The sequence below is a fragment of the Zea mays genome, chromosome 4 (assembly GCF_902167145.1).
Source record: "Zea mays cultivar B73 chromosome 4, Zm-B73-REFERENCE-NAM-5.0, whole genome shotgun sequence".
Classification (NCBI taxonomy): Eukaryota; Viridiplantae; Streptophyta; class Magnoliopsida; order Poales; family Poaceae; genus Zea; species Zea mays.
The window spans coordinates 58,332,947-58,350,444 of NC_050099.1; the positions used below are offsets into that span (position 1 = coordinate 58,332,947).

General features: G+C 53.7%; 1 protein-coding gene across 1 annotated transcript; it reads left to right on the forward strand.

Annotated features, from left to right (window-relative positions):
• The first annotated feature begins 671 nt into the window (after positions 1 to 671).
• On the forward strand, positions 672 to 2,435 carry LOC100277066 (uncharacterized). The gene is given in 1 exon segment (NM_001150733.2): positions 672 to 2,435. A coding segment is annotated over 1 exon segment (1,371 nt). The 5' UTR covers positions 672 to 720; the 3' UTR covers positions 2,092 to 2,435.
• Positions 2,436 to 17,498: the final 15,063 nt, after the last annotated feature.

A 17,498-nucleotide genomic window follows, 5' to 3' on the forward strand; every position in this document is an offset into this window, starting at 1 on the left:
AGAACAAAAACACTTGTAGAAACAAAACCATTTGCAAGTTTAAGATTTTAAAATTTTAAATTGAGTGATTGGGTGGTATTTGGTGTTTGATATATTTTGAATTGCTTTGGTCTCTAAAAATTCTCCCCTTTGGAATCAAGCATCGAAAAGGAAGAGATTAAAAGCATTTAGGAAGCAAATAAAACTTGTCCTCTAAAAGATTACTCCTTAAAAAAGTGTTCTCCCCCTTTAAAAAATATACTCTCATTTTTTTTACCATAAGAGCTAGTTTGGTAACCACAAAACCGGAGTGGATTGGAGGGGATAAAATTTCCTCGTATTCAATTTTGAATAAGAAGTGAATTTTAACCCCTCTAATCCTCTCCGGGTTTTGGACTCTCAAACTAGATCTAAAAGAAGATATACTCCCCTAGATTCTCTACTTAGGAAAAGAACAAGAGAAAAAGAGGTACAATATATGATTTGAATAGACTAACTCCACTATGCGTAGGTAAAAGATATAGTTAAAATATATAATTGTGCAATTTTTTTTCTCTCTCCAGTGAACACTTCCGCAACCGAACATGCCACCGCCCAGGGGATCCACCCGCCCAGCTCTCCCACAGGCCACAGCCATCGCAACAGAGCAACATGCCAACAGCCATATTGGCGAGGCGGAGCAATCCCGTAGTGGGATTGAAATCCAAAACCCTAAACTAACTCCAATCCACACTTGCCGGCATGGCCCTCAAGCGCTCGGCCGCCGCCGCCAGCCTGGGGTCGGCGTCCGACGCCTCCGACGGCGAAGCGGGCGCGGCCCGCAACAGCCACCGCCGCCGAGTCTCCCCGTCCCGCTCCCGATCCGAGTCCCCTCGGCCCAACCTCGGCCCTAGCGCCGCCGCTTCCGACACCAACCGTGAGCGTTCCCCCCGCGACCACCTCGACTCCGATGCGGACTCCGACGCCGACGCCGGCGCCGGCGCCGGCCGCGGCGCCCGTTCCTCGAGGCTTCTCGGCGAACGTTCCCCGAGCTTCCACTCCAACTCGGACGCTGACGTCGCCGGGCGCTCTCCGTCGCCGAGGCGCAACCGCGAGCGCACCCTTCACCTCCACTCTGACTCCGACTCCGACAACTCCACCACGGCCGCGGCCGCCGCCTCCGATGACGCCGGCGACGCCTCGCCTTTGGCTATTGCGCACCGTGCCTCGCACATCGGGACCTCCAACGTCAAACCCGTCAGCACGCGCCCGATGGATGTGCCCTCGCGCGCCGCCGCGGGATCTTCCCAACGTCGTTCCAAGCGCCGCCCCAGCCCCCACTCCCCGGAGCACCAGAAGCGGCCGCCCCGGGTTTGGAGTCCTGAAGACGAGGTGACCATACTGAGTGCTCTCATTGAGTTCCGTGCCAAAAAAGGTCGGCTTCCTGCGTCCATTCAGGACACGAGCAAGGTACACAGCCAGATTATTCATCAACTCACTGCTAATGCTTCTACGGCTCAGCTTAGTGATAAGGTCAGGCGCCTCAAGCACAAGTACAAGTTGCTGCTCACTCGTTCAAAGAATGGACGGGATCCTGATTTGCCAACCAAACATGATCGCGATGTCTATCAACTTAGCAAGAAAGTTTGGGGATTGAAAAGTCTACTACTAGTACGAGGATCTCGTGTGTCACACGAGGACACTGAAGATGCAGAAGAGAGCAATGAAGAGCAGGAGATAGAGGAGAGTGATGAGGATATAGAAAATGGATGGGGACTCCGTGGTCGCACAGGCAAGAAACCAAGGGCATTGACATTTGAAAATGGCAATGGTAATGCAATTGTCACTGCAGGTAGGGCTTGCCATGGTGATGGCAGTGGGAGAGATGATGCTGAGAAGGGAAAACAAATGTACCCATACCTGTGGGAGGCTGTTGAGGAGCTTTCGAAGGAGCATCCGAGTGGACCTATATTCAGGAAGGCATTTGGTGTACTTGAAAAATCAAAGGCAGGAGCGGTGGAGGAGAAGCTCAGGAAGTTCAGAATGTTAGAGATCAGGCAGCAGCTGCGTCGGATGGACCTGATGAAGGAGACAGTGGGGTTGGTGCTTGATGCTCTGGAGGGTGCATATTGATGTGCTGGTGGTTTTGGATTGTGTCCGGTATTGGTAAGGTGTTGCTCAAAAAGGGCGACCTAAGTCTTCCAGTTGCCTGGAATTGCAGTGTTATGGACATATGGTTGGGTGTGTCTAATTTTGTTGTGAAGGATATGATATGTCTTTGACCCCAACTAGACCTAGATCAAGGAGTTATGACGGCTGCTTGTTGTCGTTCCTGAAATATTTATGCTCTATGTGCTTAGGTGCTAACTTATGTCTATTTGTCATGCCATCCCTATGTTTCTGCTTAATGTTAGTTACTTCATTGGCTTAATTATCTGTTTCTATTTTCCATTTACTGCATCTGTAAATATGAACATCGCCATTTCATCAGGGTTTAATCCAGCTTGATATTTGTTACCTCTCAACTGGATGAACTGGATGCAAGCTTGGTGCTTGTTAGGTTCTTCTAACAAGACTCGCGACTGGGAAATGTAATATGATGTGTTCATAGTTATTTGCGCTTGATGATCTGTATATCACGGTGCTGTCTTTGTATGCCGTGTTTCTGGCTTGCTAGATCTGATCTGTTGGATGTGAGCAGTGGTTGATCCAGGATTACATCAGAAGAGGGGCTACTAAGACCCCGTTTAGGACTAAAGTCCATTAAGGGGGCGTTCGGTTCTCTCGGAACGGTGAACTGGAACAATTCCAAGACTTATTGTTGTTTTAATTTACGTAAGTTTTAATCAACCTGAAAAATTTCAGGGCCATTCCAAGAGAAACGAACGGAGCCTAACTAAAACTTTAGTTCCTATCCTAGGACTAAACAGATTATAAATACATTAAATGCAACACATTCTTCTTTTCTGTGTATGACACAAGTTTTCTATCTAAGAGAAATTATAATAAATGTTGTCCTTTAGTCTCTTTTAGCATCCATGTGACGGGCTAGAGACTAAAACAAATTAATTTCTAATTTAGTCTGACGGGCTAGAGACAAACAAATTAATTTCTAATTTAGTCCTTTTGTTTGATAAAATAGGGATTAAACGAGACTAAAAACTAGGGACTGAAGATTAGTCTCTCTAACCAAACGGGGCCTAATATATGTCTAAGAAAAATTAGATTAAACTAAATGATATAATTCAAACTTTTAAAAAAACCATTGCTCTAATTTGTTGTAAATGTTATGTTAGAATTATTGTTTTTCTTGATGAGAAACCTATTCATCCTACCCTTACAAACATAAAAATTAACTTTATCAACTAAACTAGTAATTAATCGGTGAACTAAATTAATTAAAATTAAAAACAACTTGCACAGAGCTGCTAACAGCTTGGCATAGCCAGCACGCCTGCTCGGCAGCTCGCTGTTTGGTGGCATTCGGTCCATGGCTAGCTAGAGGCTGCTGGAAACTAGCTTCAGCACTTAGACTATCTTCAGCGGTTTCTCCTAAATTTCTCCCCCTATATCCCACTCATATGTCACGTCAGCGTTCTCTTCCCCCTATATCTTCACCCATAAATCCTTTCCCTATACCTAACTACAACCATAAAATATTATTTTCTATATCTTTTTATCATTTATTATCATTTTTCTCTCCTCTAACAAACACTGACGCGCACGCATAGCGAGGAAAGGGGCTGCCACAGCGCCCTCTTAATCTGGCGGAGTACCGGGCTCTCCCCTTGCACTGTTGCCGGTAGAGGCTCATATAGCGTCATGTGTTGAACACGGAGGGGATGCCTGTAGCCGTCACAGGTAGCGGAGATGGAGGCTGGCGGGATGGGTTGAACACGGTCTTAGGTGAGCCCCAATCGGCTGGTAGCCAGTCTGCGCGTGCTGCCAGCAGCTGCTTTTCCTGCTGCGGCTCGGACATATACGTATGTGCAGGTGAGCGACGTGCTGCGGGAGTGGGATCTAACTACATAGTACTTCCTCTATTTTAAAATATAATTTGATTGACTTTTTAACCATTTTTAATCATTCATTTTATTAAAAAAATTATGAAAAATAAAAACAATAAATTATATGTAAAATGTATTTGATAATAAATAAAACCATAATATTTTTTTTGGTTTTTTTCTAATTTTCTGAATAAGATGATTTGGTCAAACTTGCGATAAAAAATCAAAAGAAATATAAATTAGTTCGGAGGGAGTATAATAGACTATGAACCATATTATAAACGCTATTAGGCCACGTGACCGAGGCTGTAGGCAGCCCCGGTCGTAATCCACCATTGGATGTGCGAATATTGTTCTTGATATTGAGGTTGCATTTGATGCATAGTACTACATTATAATTTACATCTTCTTGAAGTTGATAAAAATCTGTATATAAAATTAGAGTTGTGGCGGGAGGCTTTAGAGTCTAAAGGTAGTAGAACACTAGAACTAAAATCGAATATATGAGACATGATTTTAGTATTAATACGCATGAGTAACGAGATGTTAGACGATCAAGTATTCTCTAGAAAGAATACCTTTCACTATTTAGGTGGGGATATTGAAGATGTTAGCTATGGAATCAAAGTAGGGTGGATGAAGTGTCAAGCATGTGAGGTTCTATAAGACAAAAGAGTATCACAAAAGATAGAAAGTAAGTTTTATAGAAAAACAATTAGACTTGTTATGTTATATAGTGCAAAATGTTGGTCTATAAAAGGTTGATATGTTTATGTAAGTGTTGCAGAAATATGTATATTGTGTTGGATTTGTGATCATACAAGAAGAGATCGAGTCCAAAACGATTATATACGCAATAGGCTAGGGGTAGCAATAATTCAAGAAAAGCTTGCCCAATAGTAATTAAGATAGTTTGGACATGTCTAATAGAGACCATTATAGGCACCAACATGTAGTGAGGGATCCTAAGACGCCAGAAAGAGAGAAAGAGGAAGTCAAGTTGATATGAGAAGAGATAGTAAAAGTAGACTTAAAATAATAGAATATACATGCGAAAGGGTCTATAGCCGAGTTGGTTAGGTGGCCTAAGTAGCACTCCTTACATCCTAAGTTCGAATCTCAATGGAAGCAAACTTCAGGCTGAGGTTAAAAAAGGTCACTCGCTGGTTCTCCTAGTTGTATGTACATGAGATGGACTGACCTATGGGAGGTGGATCCTCGTGTAGAGACTGGAAGGGATGTAGGATCTAGGACACCGACTAGAGGGGGGTGAATAGACGGTTTTGACTAAAATCAAAGATAATAGAGAAATTTAATCAATACAACAAGAGATATAAATTCTCTAGATAATACAAGTAAGCAACTAAAGAGAAACAATGATAACAAAACTAGAAATGAATAATAATTCAACAATCACTAGCTACTTGCGGCGAAATTAGCAAGAGGGAAAAAAGACATCAATTTTCCCCCGTGGTATTGGTGATTTGCCGATCACCCCTAATCCACGTTGAGGTGGATTCCAAGTTCACACTTGCTCTTTGTAACACCCTGAATTTGGGGGTATGAAATTTCTTCTCTAATATCTACCAAATTCAGGTGTTACCTCTTTTCTCCTCTCTATAGATTTCTTTTCTCTTCCTTTTAGTAGAGTTTTGATTATTTATTTGGAGATGTATTATTATTTTAGTAGATTAAACCCTAAGGGAGACATGAAATGTTGCATCATGCTGAGCTTAAACTTTGTTTTTGGTTGATGCACATGTTTGAATTATTCAAATTTGAATTTATGGTTTGGATGGATTTGAATTCAATAGAGAAAATAAAAAAGAAAAGGGATTAGAAATTTTAGAATAAAAGAAAAGGCAAAAGAAGCCCATAACCCCCTGTTGGAACTTGCTCTCTGCAGCAAGGAGGCCAACAAGGGTGAACAGTAGTGACAACAGGGTTACGTGCTCGGGGGCAATAGCTCTGTTCATCTAGCCTCTCACGGGCACTGTGCGGGGGTATTTATAGGTATCTGAGTGCCCAGCGTCTTGTGTTAAGGACGCATGTGCCCTCAGACACCTATTTTATCCCCAGAATATTCCCATAAAGCAGGGTTACAAGCTGTAATCACAAGTATTCCTTTACAAGTTAGGCCCGTAATACAGAGGCGGCCACGCGGGGCCCGTTACAATGGGCCAGATCACACGTGGGCCTTGGGACTGAACGAGGACGCGCCGTGGGAGGACGTCGCCGCAGGCCTTCGTCAAAGTGCCGAGTCCTGCGAAGGGTGTCCCTGCCCGCTTTATCTCTGTCGGACCAGCGGCTGCAGCGAAGGCCCCGAGCGAAGGGTGGCGTCTTCGCCTTCGCCCCAACATTTGCCCTCCGAGGGACCAGTTCAACAAAGTCACCTGGTGCCGAAGACGTCGCTAGATGGCGGAGACACTGCCCTCGCTCGAAGTGGTTCCACGGGGGTTTTTGATGTGACCGTTGATGGACGGCGTACTGTTGGATTGCGGGTTTCCCGAAGCGTCGCGGCCTGTCGGATTGCGGGTTTCCCGAAGAGCCGCGCCCTGCCTATAAAAGGGGGCGGGAGCGGCGCTGTTTGAACTTTGCCTTCCGCGCTCCGTAAAACCCTAGCCGCCCGCCGTCTCGCTGCTCCTTTTCCTCCGCTGCTCCCTTTGCTCGCCGGCGTTCTGGCTCGAGTGAAGCAGACCGCCCGCCGCCGCCGACGGTACGTAGCAATGCCATCCTCTTCTTCTTCCGCCGACGCCACGCCGCCGGCCGCCGCCTCGTCTGAGGAGACGTTGAGTAACGTGATGGTGGAGGAGTTGCGCGCCGGCGACTCTGTTGAATTTGGTGTGTCACGGATGACGTCAGCCCGTATTAAAGATATGCAGCGGTTGGGCTACTTTGGCGGCGGAGTCGCTCGTGCTCCGGGGACGGAGGAAGTCCCCGAGCCGGAGGGCGAGTTGGTTGTTTTCGAGGCGTTCTTCGTCGCCGGACTCCGCTTGCCTGCGCACCGGTTTGTTGGCGAAGTCCTGCGAAGATTCAGCGTTCAAATACATCAGCTGACACCGAACGCCATAGTGGCGCTGGCGAAGTATGTCTGGGCGACGACTTCGTACGGCGGACAGCCGTCAGTTGAAGTTTTTGCGAAGAATTATTGTTTGCATTGGCAGAAAAGGATGGTTGAGGACGGAGTTGCCCAGTTCGGGTCATGCACATTCACGCCGAAGACCGGCAAGACCACAATGCCAGTAGTGGAGTTGGTGCCGTGCGCCCGCAACAAGTGGGGCAATTGGAATGAATTTTGGTTTTATGTTGCTGAGGCTACTGTCGAAGGCCATGAAGGGCTCCCCGTATCCGAAATGTTCTCTCACTATTACTCTGCGTATCCGCCTTTTGAAGTGGCAGAAGAGGATGCAGACGAAGGGGCCCTTCGGTGCGCCGCCGGTCAGAGCAGCGGTCGCGATTTAGTGGAAGAGTTCGTGGCGTACGGGGTCTGGCCCTTGGCGCACGGCTGGGCGCTGGGCGAAGTATGCCCTCGCCAGATGCCTTTCCACGGAGGAAGGGTGGTGCAAAGTCCTGCCTTCGCACTGAATTTGCGAAACCGTGACCCGGCCGCCTTTGTGCGTGACGCGGAGGACATGGCGGTGCGGCTCGTGGGGCGTTACGTGCCGAGGACGGAAGGCCAGCGCAGCTTTGATATCCGCGGGTCAAATGAACGTTTGAACAGGGTCTTCGAATTAAATCAACTGCCGTACGACGGCTACCCTGGTCAAGACGAAGCGGACCGCCGTGGGAAGAAACCGGCGGTGGAGACTGGAGGCGACCCTGCGCTGGTGGCCGCCGCCTCCTCGAAAAAGAGGAAATTAGGTACTGCGATGGGAAGACTTGGGGTGTCCGATAGTTTTGCTAGAGAGTTAATGAGGACGTGCGCGGCCCCGGGGGAAAGGATGTCTTCGGCGGAGCTCCGGGAGTCTTCGGCTCGGATGCTGAGGGTTACCGGGGGTTGTTGGCCCAAAGACATTCCTATCCCCTGCGCGGCTGAGGAGGACTGTTTTACATCTCGTATGGTTCATCGGTGGAGAGTTTTTCCTTATGGGCGAAATATCGGTCATGTTGTGTGGGTAGTGATGGACAAGGATCGCCAAGGTGCGGCGCGAAAACGCCAGGCGACTGTGAGGGTTCACGAAGCTCGGCCGAAAAGGCAGCGGGGAACGGCGAAGGCTGAGGCCTCCGGCGGAGGCAAGCCGCCGCTGCCGGCGAAGGTGGGCGCCTCTGCGCCTGGCAAGGCGCCGGAGGCGACGGTGGGAGCCGGAGGCCCCAAGCTGTCGAAGGTGGTGCCGTCCGTCAGCGGAGTGGCGGAGGCTGCGAAGGCGGCCCGAACGCTACCGCCGCCTGGCAAACGCGTTGCCGACTTCGGCACCGAGATTAATGTGGAGGATTATCTTGGGGGTAAGTCTATACATTTTTTTTTAATTTGTTGACGCGTTGCAGGGTCGGACGAGGGCCCGCTTGCTCTAGTTGTGCCTGGCGCGGCGATCGCGACGGCTGCGCCAGCGCCGAAGGCGGGGGGAGAGACCCTTGGCGCCGGAGGCGAGGTGTCTGCCCTCGCGCTGGTCAGAGACGAGGCGGGCGTGGCGACCCGCCGGCTGAAGGGAGCGACGGAGGCGTTGAGTCGAGCGACGGAGGCGCTGAGTCAGGTCCGCCGTTTTTTTTACACAACGGCCTTACGTGTGTTCTGCAGGTGGCTGACTTCACCAGCCGCACTGCGTCGGGGGCCCTTACGGCAGCTTTGTCTGCCGAGGTCGAGAGACTTCGGACGCAACATGCTGACGCTGTCCGTGAGAAGTCGGCCTCCGACAGCAAGTGCCGCAAACTGGAGGAGAAGGTGGCCGCCCTGGAGAAGGAGAAGGCTGACCTCCGGCGCCAGCTGGCGGGGGAGAGGAGGGAGGCCAACGAAGCCATCGCCAAAGAGCAGGCTGCGCAGGCGGAGGCCAGGCTGGCGCGGGCGGAAGGCAATATCGCCAAGGAGCTCGCCAGAGAGCTGCAGCGGCGGCTTACTGCCCTGGAGAGCCGCGCGGAGGGGGCCGAGGCCGCGATGCGAGCGGAGGCCGAACGGACGCGCACGCAGCTCATGACTGCATATCGCGAGCTGGGTGTGCGGACGGGCGACTTCGAGGTGCCGGAGCGAGAGGCCGGGCTTCGCTGTCTGGAATGGGTGCAGGAGGAACTGCAGGAGCTCCCCACTGTCTTGGCGGGGTTGATGTCGTTCACCTCCCTGGTCACCTGCGAGGCAGCGATGAACGCGCTCTCTCGCGAAGGCTGCCGGCACTTTGAGGCCCTCGACCAGGCGGATGAGGATTTTGGGCGAGATATCTTTGAGGTCGAAGACCCCGTGGTGAAGGAATCCGCCGGGGCCCTCTATGACCGGATGTGGGGTTCATACGGTCGTGAGGTGGTCCGGGCGCGGGCCGAGGCTGCGAGGGCTCAGGTAACGTTGTCGTTTGCTCGGCGTTTGCTGGATGCGGTCTGTGCGTGTGTTTGCTGAATTTTTGTGCGTTTTGTCTTAGGCGGAGCGCGGCGAGCGGGTGGACGACTTCGGGGCGCTGAACAGCGCGTTGCCTGACCCGGAGACGACCCCTGCGGAGGCCGCGACTGGAGTCGCCCCGGGACCGACCCCGGAGACTGCGGAAGATGCACCAGGCGCCCCTGCATCTGCTGCGGCCGGCGAAGACCTTCCCCCAAAGGTGGCCGAAGGCGCGCCCGATGCCCCCGCAGCTGCTGTGCCGAGCGCTGAAGATCCAGCGGAGGTGGGGGCGGAGGCAGCGGCGGAGGCTCCCGCAGCGGCAGGGCCTTCGCAGGTGGCATAGGTGGTGTTTAGGGTTGAGGAATTTTTGGATGTTGTACTGAATTTTGGTTGCTGCGCAGGTTCAAGATTTTGGGCCTGCGCACGCAACCGCTGCTACTGAGTTTTTGGCGGCTTCGATCGCGGAAGATGGAAATGAATATGGTGGGTCTGTTTCTGAGTTTTTTGATTTTACTGACTCTGGGAGCTCGGTTGAGTGGACTGAGGAGTCGTCGGAGGAGGACTTGGATTATTTTGCGGCCTTGGACGTGGCTGCGGCGGAGGCTGCACCACATGCTGCGGACGCGCCAGACGTGCCCGGTCCTAGCACCGGGCACCGACGACGAAGGGCGGTTGCAAAGCGTAGGATTAGTGCGGAGGAAGGGGCTCGGCTTCGTGTTAGTAGGGCTGGTCGGCAGGAGCTGCTGTCTTTGCCGGCCGCCTCGGGTACAGGGGAAGGGGAGCTGCGAAGCCTTTTTGCGAGTGAGGAGCTTAGGATAATGTTATTTAATTATAGAGAGATGGGGATTATTCCTAAGGTTGAGCCGATGTAGGGCGTGGTGCCCTCGCTTGTGTATGTGTAAGGGCTTGTAAAATGGAGTTGTGTGCCCTCGCGTGCCTGTGCCTGCGAGGGCGCTGTGTACTTTGTCTGGTGTGATTGATTGTGCTGTGCCAGTATGATTATAATTGGTCCTGCTGTCGTTTCTGCTTTTGTTATACTGGGTCGGCTGCGCCCTTAGGCGGCTCTTGCGATAGACTTCGGATTTTTGCGCGCTTGTGCTTAGTCCGGCTGCACCTTTTAGGCGACTTCTGCGCGGATAGTCTTCGCGATAGACTTCGGTTTTTGCGCACTTGTTGTGCTAAGTCCGGCTGCACCCTTAGGCGACTTCTGCGCGGATAGTCTTCGCGATAGACTTCGGATTTTTGCGCACTTGTTGTGCTTAGTCCGGCTGCACCCTTAGGCGACTTCTGCGCGGATAGTCTTCGCGATAGACTTCGGATTTTTGCGCACTTGTTGTGCTTAGTCCGGCTGCACCCTTAGGCGACTTCTGCGCGGATAGTCTTCGCGATAGACTACGGATTTTTGCGCACTTGTTGTGCTTAGTCCGGCTGCACCCTTAGGCGACTTCTGCGCGGATAGTCTTCGCGATAGACTACGGATTTTTGCGCACTTGTTGTGCTTAGTCCGGCTGCACCCTTAGGCGACTTCTGCGCGGATAGTCTTCGCGATAGACTACGGATTTTTGCGCACTTGTTGTGCTTAGTCCGGCTGCACCCTTAGGCGACTTCTGCGCGGATAGTCTTCGCGATAGACTACGGATTTTTGCGCACTTGTTGTGCTAAGTCCGGCTGCACCCTTAGGCGACTTCTGCGCGGATTGGTCGCACGCGGGGGTGGCTAGCGCTTAGCCTCGCGGTGACTTCGAATTGGTCGAATGCCGAAGACCGTTGTCGCGGTCTTTTTTCGACACATGCTTTTGCGGGGGATTTTTCTCACATATATTACATGGCTCCGCCTCGTTAAAAACCTCACCCCCCGGGAGGAAAAGAGTGCGGGCCGGTACAAGATTGTTTGCGGTGAATTACAAGGGCGAACTCAGCCCTAAGTATTAAACAAAAAATTTACGAAGGTTGTCGATGTTCCAGGAGTGCTCCAGGTCCTCGCCATTTGGCGTTGTGAGCCTGTAAGCGCTGGGGGAAGCTTTTGTTTTGACTATGAAGGGGCCCTCCCACTTGGGCTCCAACTTGCCCTTGGACTCCGTCCGAGCTGTTCGGATGAGTACGAGGTCCCCCGCGCTGAACTCCCTTGGGATGACTGCGCGGTCGCGCCATGCTTTGGTCTGGGCTTGGTATTTGTTTAAGGCCTGCAGGGCGAAGACCCGGTCTCCGTCAATGAGATCTTTGGAGGTTGGCTCATCCACGTCAGGGGCGGCTGACGGAGCTGTGCGCGGAGACCCATGCTTTATTTCTTGCGGGGTCATTGCCTCCGATCCGTATAGAAGGCGGAAAGGAGTGAACCCGGTCGCCCTGCACTCGGTTGTGTTTAGCGCCCAGACTGCCTCCGGTAACAAGTCGGTCCATCTGCCTTTTTTTTCATCGAGGAGCATCTTCTTGACAGCTGTGAAGATTTTCCCATTGGCACGCTCCACGACCCCGTTGGACTGCGGATGATAGACTGAAGCGAAGGCAAGCTTGGTGCCGATGGAAAAACAAAAATCCTTGAAATCTTGGCTGTCAAACTGCTTGCCGTTGTCAACTGTTAGCTCGGACGGTACTCCGAAGCAGCAAACAATGTTCTGCCAAAAGAATTTTTGGGCAGTCTTTGATGTGATTGTGGAAACGGCCCTCGCTTCAATCCATTTGGTGAAGTATTCGACGGCTACGAAGGCGAACTTGAGGTTCCCCTGAGCTGTGGGCAGGGGCCCGACGATGTCCAGGCCCCAGCGCTGGAGAGGCCATGTATGGGCAATCAGCTTTGTATATTGCGAGGGGTTGCCTGACCGAGGAGAGAACTTCTGGCAGGCTTCGCAGGACCTTGTGACTCGATTTGCGGCGCAGATCATTGCAGGCCAGTAAAACCCTTGTCGGATCACCTTTGCAGCCAGGGCCCTTGGCCCCGCGTGCGAGCCGCACGTGCCACTGTGGACCTCGCGCAAGATTTGGATGCCTTCGGTTTCGGTGACACATTTAAGCATTGGCTGACTGACCCCTTTCTTGTATAATTGGCCCTCGATCAGTGCGAAGTCCCGGCTTCGATGTCTGAGGCGCTTTGCCTCACTGACGTCGGTTGGATGATAGTACCCCTGTAGGAACAGGGTTATTGGTGCTCGCCAGTCTTCGGTCATGATTAGGTTGACTATACGGTGGCCCTCGCTATCATTGGTTATTTGGAGCCCTTCGGGGCTCCGAACTGCCGGCGTGCCGATGGTGTGAAAGAATACGTCGGAGGGCAGGGGCTCGCCCCTGGCGGCGGCCTTGGCTAATGCATCGGCCTCCTCGTTCCTGGCCCTGTCCACATGCTGTAGGGTGAATCCCTTGAACTGTCTCTCGAGACTTCGGATAGCCGCGAGGTATTGCATGAGCGCGGGGTCTTTTGCTGCATAGTCTTTTTCGACCTGGCCGGCAACTATCTTGGAGTCTGTTTTGATGATACATGTGGTGACTCCGAGGGCCCTTAGCTTACGGAGGCCGAGGATAACCGCTTCATACTCTGCTATGTTGTTTGTACATTTGTCGGATTCCAGAGCGAAGCTGAGGCGTGCTGCATATCTGTGTTTGACTCCGGCTGGTGAGGTGATGACTGCAGCGACGCCTGCCCCCGCATGACACCATGCACCGTCGCAATGGATAGTCCAGGCCTTTTCTGTGGATGGGTCCGGCTGTGTTACTGGCCCAGTCCAGTCGACGACGAAGTCTGCCAGGACTTGCGACTTGATAGCTGTCCTGGGCTCGAAGCTGATGTGGTAGCCGGAGAGTTCGGCTGCCCACTTGGCAATCCTCACTGATGCCTCCGGGTTTCTGAATAGTTCGCCGAGTCCCCTGTCTGAGGTGACTCGGACCTTGAATGCTTCAAAATAATGGCGCAGCTTGCGCGAGGACATAACAACTGCATAGGCAATCTTCTCCAGCTCTGTCATGTTGCATTTGGACGGTGTCAGGACTTCGGAGACATAGTAGACAGGGCACTGTCTGACTGCGCCCTTGACTGTCTGCTCCTGTACCAGTGCCGCGCTGACCGCGTGCGGCGAAGCCGCAACATAGAGCAATAAGGGGAGCGAGGAGTCGGGGCTTGCGAGGATGGCCAGCTCCGACAGATACTGTTTTAATGAGGCGAAGGCCGCTGCTTGCTCCGGTCCCCAAGCGAAGTCCTTCGCGCCGCGGAGTGTTTTGAGGAAGGGGAGACTTCGCTCGGCGGACCTGGAGATGAATCTGTTGAGAGCGGCCATCCTGCCTGTCAAGCGCTGGACGTCCCTGGTGGACTGTGGAGGCGACATATCGACGATGGCCTGGATCTTGGTTGGGTTGGCCTCGATGCCGCGGCGGGACACCAGGTAGCCCAATATCTTGCCCTGGCGAACACCAAAAACACACTTTTCCGGGTTTAGGCGGAGTCGTGCATCTCGCATGTTCGCGAATGTCTCTGCCAGGTCGGCGAGATGGTCCTCCTTATTCTTGCTGGCGACGACGATGTCGTCCACATATGTAAATATATTTCTGCCGACCTGCCCCTCGAGCACTGTTTTGGTGAGTCTGGAGAAGGTGGACCCGGCATTCTTGAGACCCTCCGGCATTCTGACAAAGCAATAAGTGCCGAAGGGTGTTATAAAGCTGGTGCTAGCCTTGTCTTCCTCCTTCATGTATATCTGGTGATAGCCGGAGAAGCAGTCGAGGAGGGACATGACCTCGCATCCGGCCGCGCTATCGACTATTTTGTCGATCCGCGGCAACGGGAAATTGTCCTTTGGGCAGGACTTATTGAGACTGGTGAAGTCTATGCACATTCGCCATTTCCCGCTTTTTTTCTGCACCATCACAACATTGGAGAGCCACGTGGGGTAAGCCACTGGCTCGATGAATTTAGCCTCCAGGAGGCGGTGTACCTCCGCCTTGGCGGCCTCTGTCTTTTCGTCTGACATTTTGCGAAGCTTCTGCTTTTTGGGTCGCACCGACGGGTCAATGCCTAGGCTGTGTTCGATTATGGATCGGCTGACTCCGACCAGGTCGAGGGCGGACCAGGCGAAGACATCTTTATTCTTGGCCAGGCAGCAGAGAAGTTTTTCCTCTTCAAGTGAGGTGAGGTCTTCGCTGATAGTGACTGTCTGCTTGGGCGTGGCCTGATCGAGGGGGACAGTCTTGGTCCCGTCTTGGCACTGCAACTGTGCCTTGTCGTGCTGCTTGTCGGTTGGGCTGGCCGGCGCGGGGACCTCGCGCTGGGTCGTGAGACAGTGTACGTTCCGCTGACCGGGCACGAAGTCCCGTTCTATGTTGCGCGCCGTCTGCTGGTTGCCGTAGATTGTGATGGCGCCAAGCGGACCTGGTATCTTCATACATAGGTACAACCCGTGGATGGCGGCCTCGAATTTATTGATGGAGCCCCGGCCCATGATGGCGTTGTATGGATATACCATGTCGACAATGTCGAAGGTTACTTGCTCACTTCGGGCATTGGGCGCTACACCGAAGGAGTGGGGCAACTCTATCTTGCCAACTGGAAAGGTGCCCTTGCCGCCGAAACCATACAACGGGTTGTCCGAAGGCTTCAGCAAGCTGTGGCTTATACCCATGCGGTCGAAGGCGTGGAGGAAGATGATGTCCGCCTGACTGCCGTTGTCGACTAGGACTTTGTGTAAGTCCCAGCCTGCCACGCTGCAATTGATGACCATAGCATCGATGTGGGGGGCGCTGCGCAGGTCGACGTCTCGTGCGTCGAAGGTTAGCGGTATGTGGGACCACTTCGTCTGCACGACTGGGCCAGTGACGGCGACATGGTTGATGCTGCGGTAGTGGTCCCGCTTCTACCGCTTGGTGTCGAAGTCGGTGCTAGACCCCCCTGTTATCATGTGAATGACTCCGCGATATGGTTGATCGGCGAAGTCTTCCTGCTTTGGGGCATGGGGGATGTTTTGGTGTTGCTGGTGTGGTGGTGGTTGTGGAGGAGGTACGATTTGTACTTCCTGATGGTGTTGGTAAGCGTGGTGCGGTGGATGCGGAGCGGGAGCGTGGATATATGGTGGAGGGGGTGGCTGGTAATTATGCGCGACAATTCTGGGATTGTCGGCTGGCTGCGCCCGCGCCATTCTGTCTCTGTTGGCCTTCGTCTCGGGGCAGTCTTTGGTCTGGTGGGCGCAGTCTTCGCCGTGGAAAAGGCAGTAGAACCGGCGCGGCGGCTGCTGCGCCCGCCCCCGACCCCTGCCGCGAGTTCCATTTCCGCGGCCCTGGGGGGGATATTCCTGGCGGCGAGGGGGGTCAGCAGCAGGCTGTTGGCCAAATGTTGGAACTTGCTCTCTGCAGCAAGGAGGCCAACAAGGGTGAACAGTAGTGACAACAGGGTTACGTGCTCGGGGGCAATAGCTCTGTTCATCTAGCCTCTCACGGGCACTGTGCGGGGGTATTTATAGGTATCTGAGTGCCCAGCGTCTTGTGTTAAGGACGCATGTGCCCTCAGACACCTATTTTATCCCCAGAATATTCCCATAAAGCAGGGTTACAAGCTGTAATCACAAGTATTCCTTTACAAGTTAGGCCCGTAATACAGAGGCGGCCACGCGGGGCCCGTTACAATGGGCCAGATCACACGTGGGCCTTGGGACTGAACGAGGACGCGCCGTGGGAGGACGTCGCCGCAGGCCTTCGTCAAAGTGCCGAGTCCTGCGAAGGGTGTCCCTGCCCGCTTTGTCTCTGTCGGACCAGCGGCTGCAGCGAAGGCCCCGAGCGAAGGGTGGCGTCTTCGCCTTCGCCCCAACACCCCCTCTCCCTCGGCCTTTCGGCCCACTCCAGCCGCGCGCCCGGCTTCCCCATCTCTCTCTGCCCGGTGGGGTCTACCTGTCGGCGCCGATTTCCCTCGCCCCCGCGCGCACCCGTTGCCCCACCTCTATCTGCCAGCCCGGCCCTGCCTGTCGGCACCACCCCACTCGCTCGCGCCCCCTCCCACTAACCCGTGGACCCCGCCTGTCAGCCCCGTCCCCTCCAACCGTCCGTGCGCACGACCCCCGCACACGCCGTGGACTCTGCGCCCACATCGCACGCCGAGGCCGCGACCGCCCCATCCCTGGCCATTTCTAGCTCTCCACACCCCCATTGACTCTCCCCCTCCCTCATTCGCGCACTCGCACAGCTCCCACCCTCACCTCGCACCGTGCCCATAGCAGTGCCGCCGCCGTCCGCCGTGATTGCGCGCCCCTTCCGTTGTCGCCGTTGAGCCCTCGTCGTGCATGTTGCCTCGGTGAGTTCTGCCTCGACGCCCACAAATCGGGACACGCTTCAATTCGCTCTATCCCCCTCTGTCCGCGGTCACCGGAGCTCCCTCCGCGCTGCCGCAGCGCCGCCACCGACCCAAGCCCTCGTCGTGTCCCTGCTGCCACTCAAGGGCTCCAGAGACTCCCCTCAAGGTAACCAACCTCCCCCACCCTTTATTTCTCCCTTCCTTGCTCTCGGTTGCATGCTATTGCTCACCGGAGTGAGGTCGCCGCCACCGAGCCACCCCGTCGTGGACTGCTCCCCTCCGATGCCTCTGCGTCGGTGCCATGCCCACGCTCGTGCTCGCCACACTTCCCCCGACCACCCTGATCCCTTCCCGTTGCCTTAGAGCCCCCAGCGCGCCTGCACCATCGTCTCCAATGAGTCTTCGCCGTGGGCATGAGCGGCGTCGCCGCTGGCGGCCAGGGAGCGCCGACCAGGGCTAGGCGTTTGACCTCAAACGCCTATCCTGGATCGGACAAACCTGTTTTAAATAAACCAGATCTAATCCCGACCGCCTAGATTTCCACCTTACCCGTGCCCCTGCCACTGGGCCCGACCGGTTAGCCCCTCCCTCACCCTGAGCCACTGACCGCCCTGGCCCGTCTATTAGTGCGCGCGCTCGCACCTGCGCACCCGCCCGCGAATTTGTTCTCATTCGTCGATCTGAGATCGGATGGCCGAGAACACCCAATACCCCTTCGACTAGAGAGACCCCACAGTTTCATGGAAATAAACCTG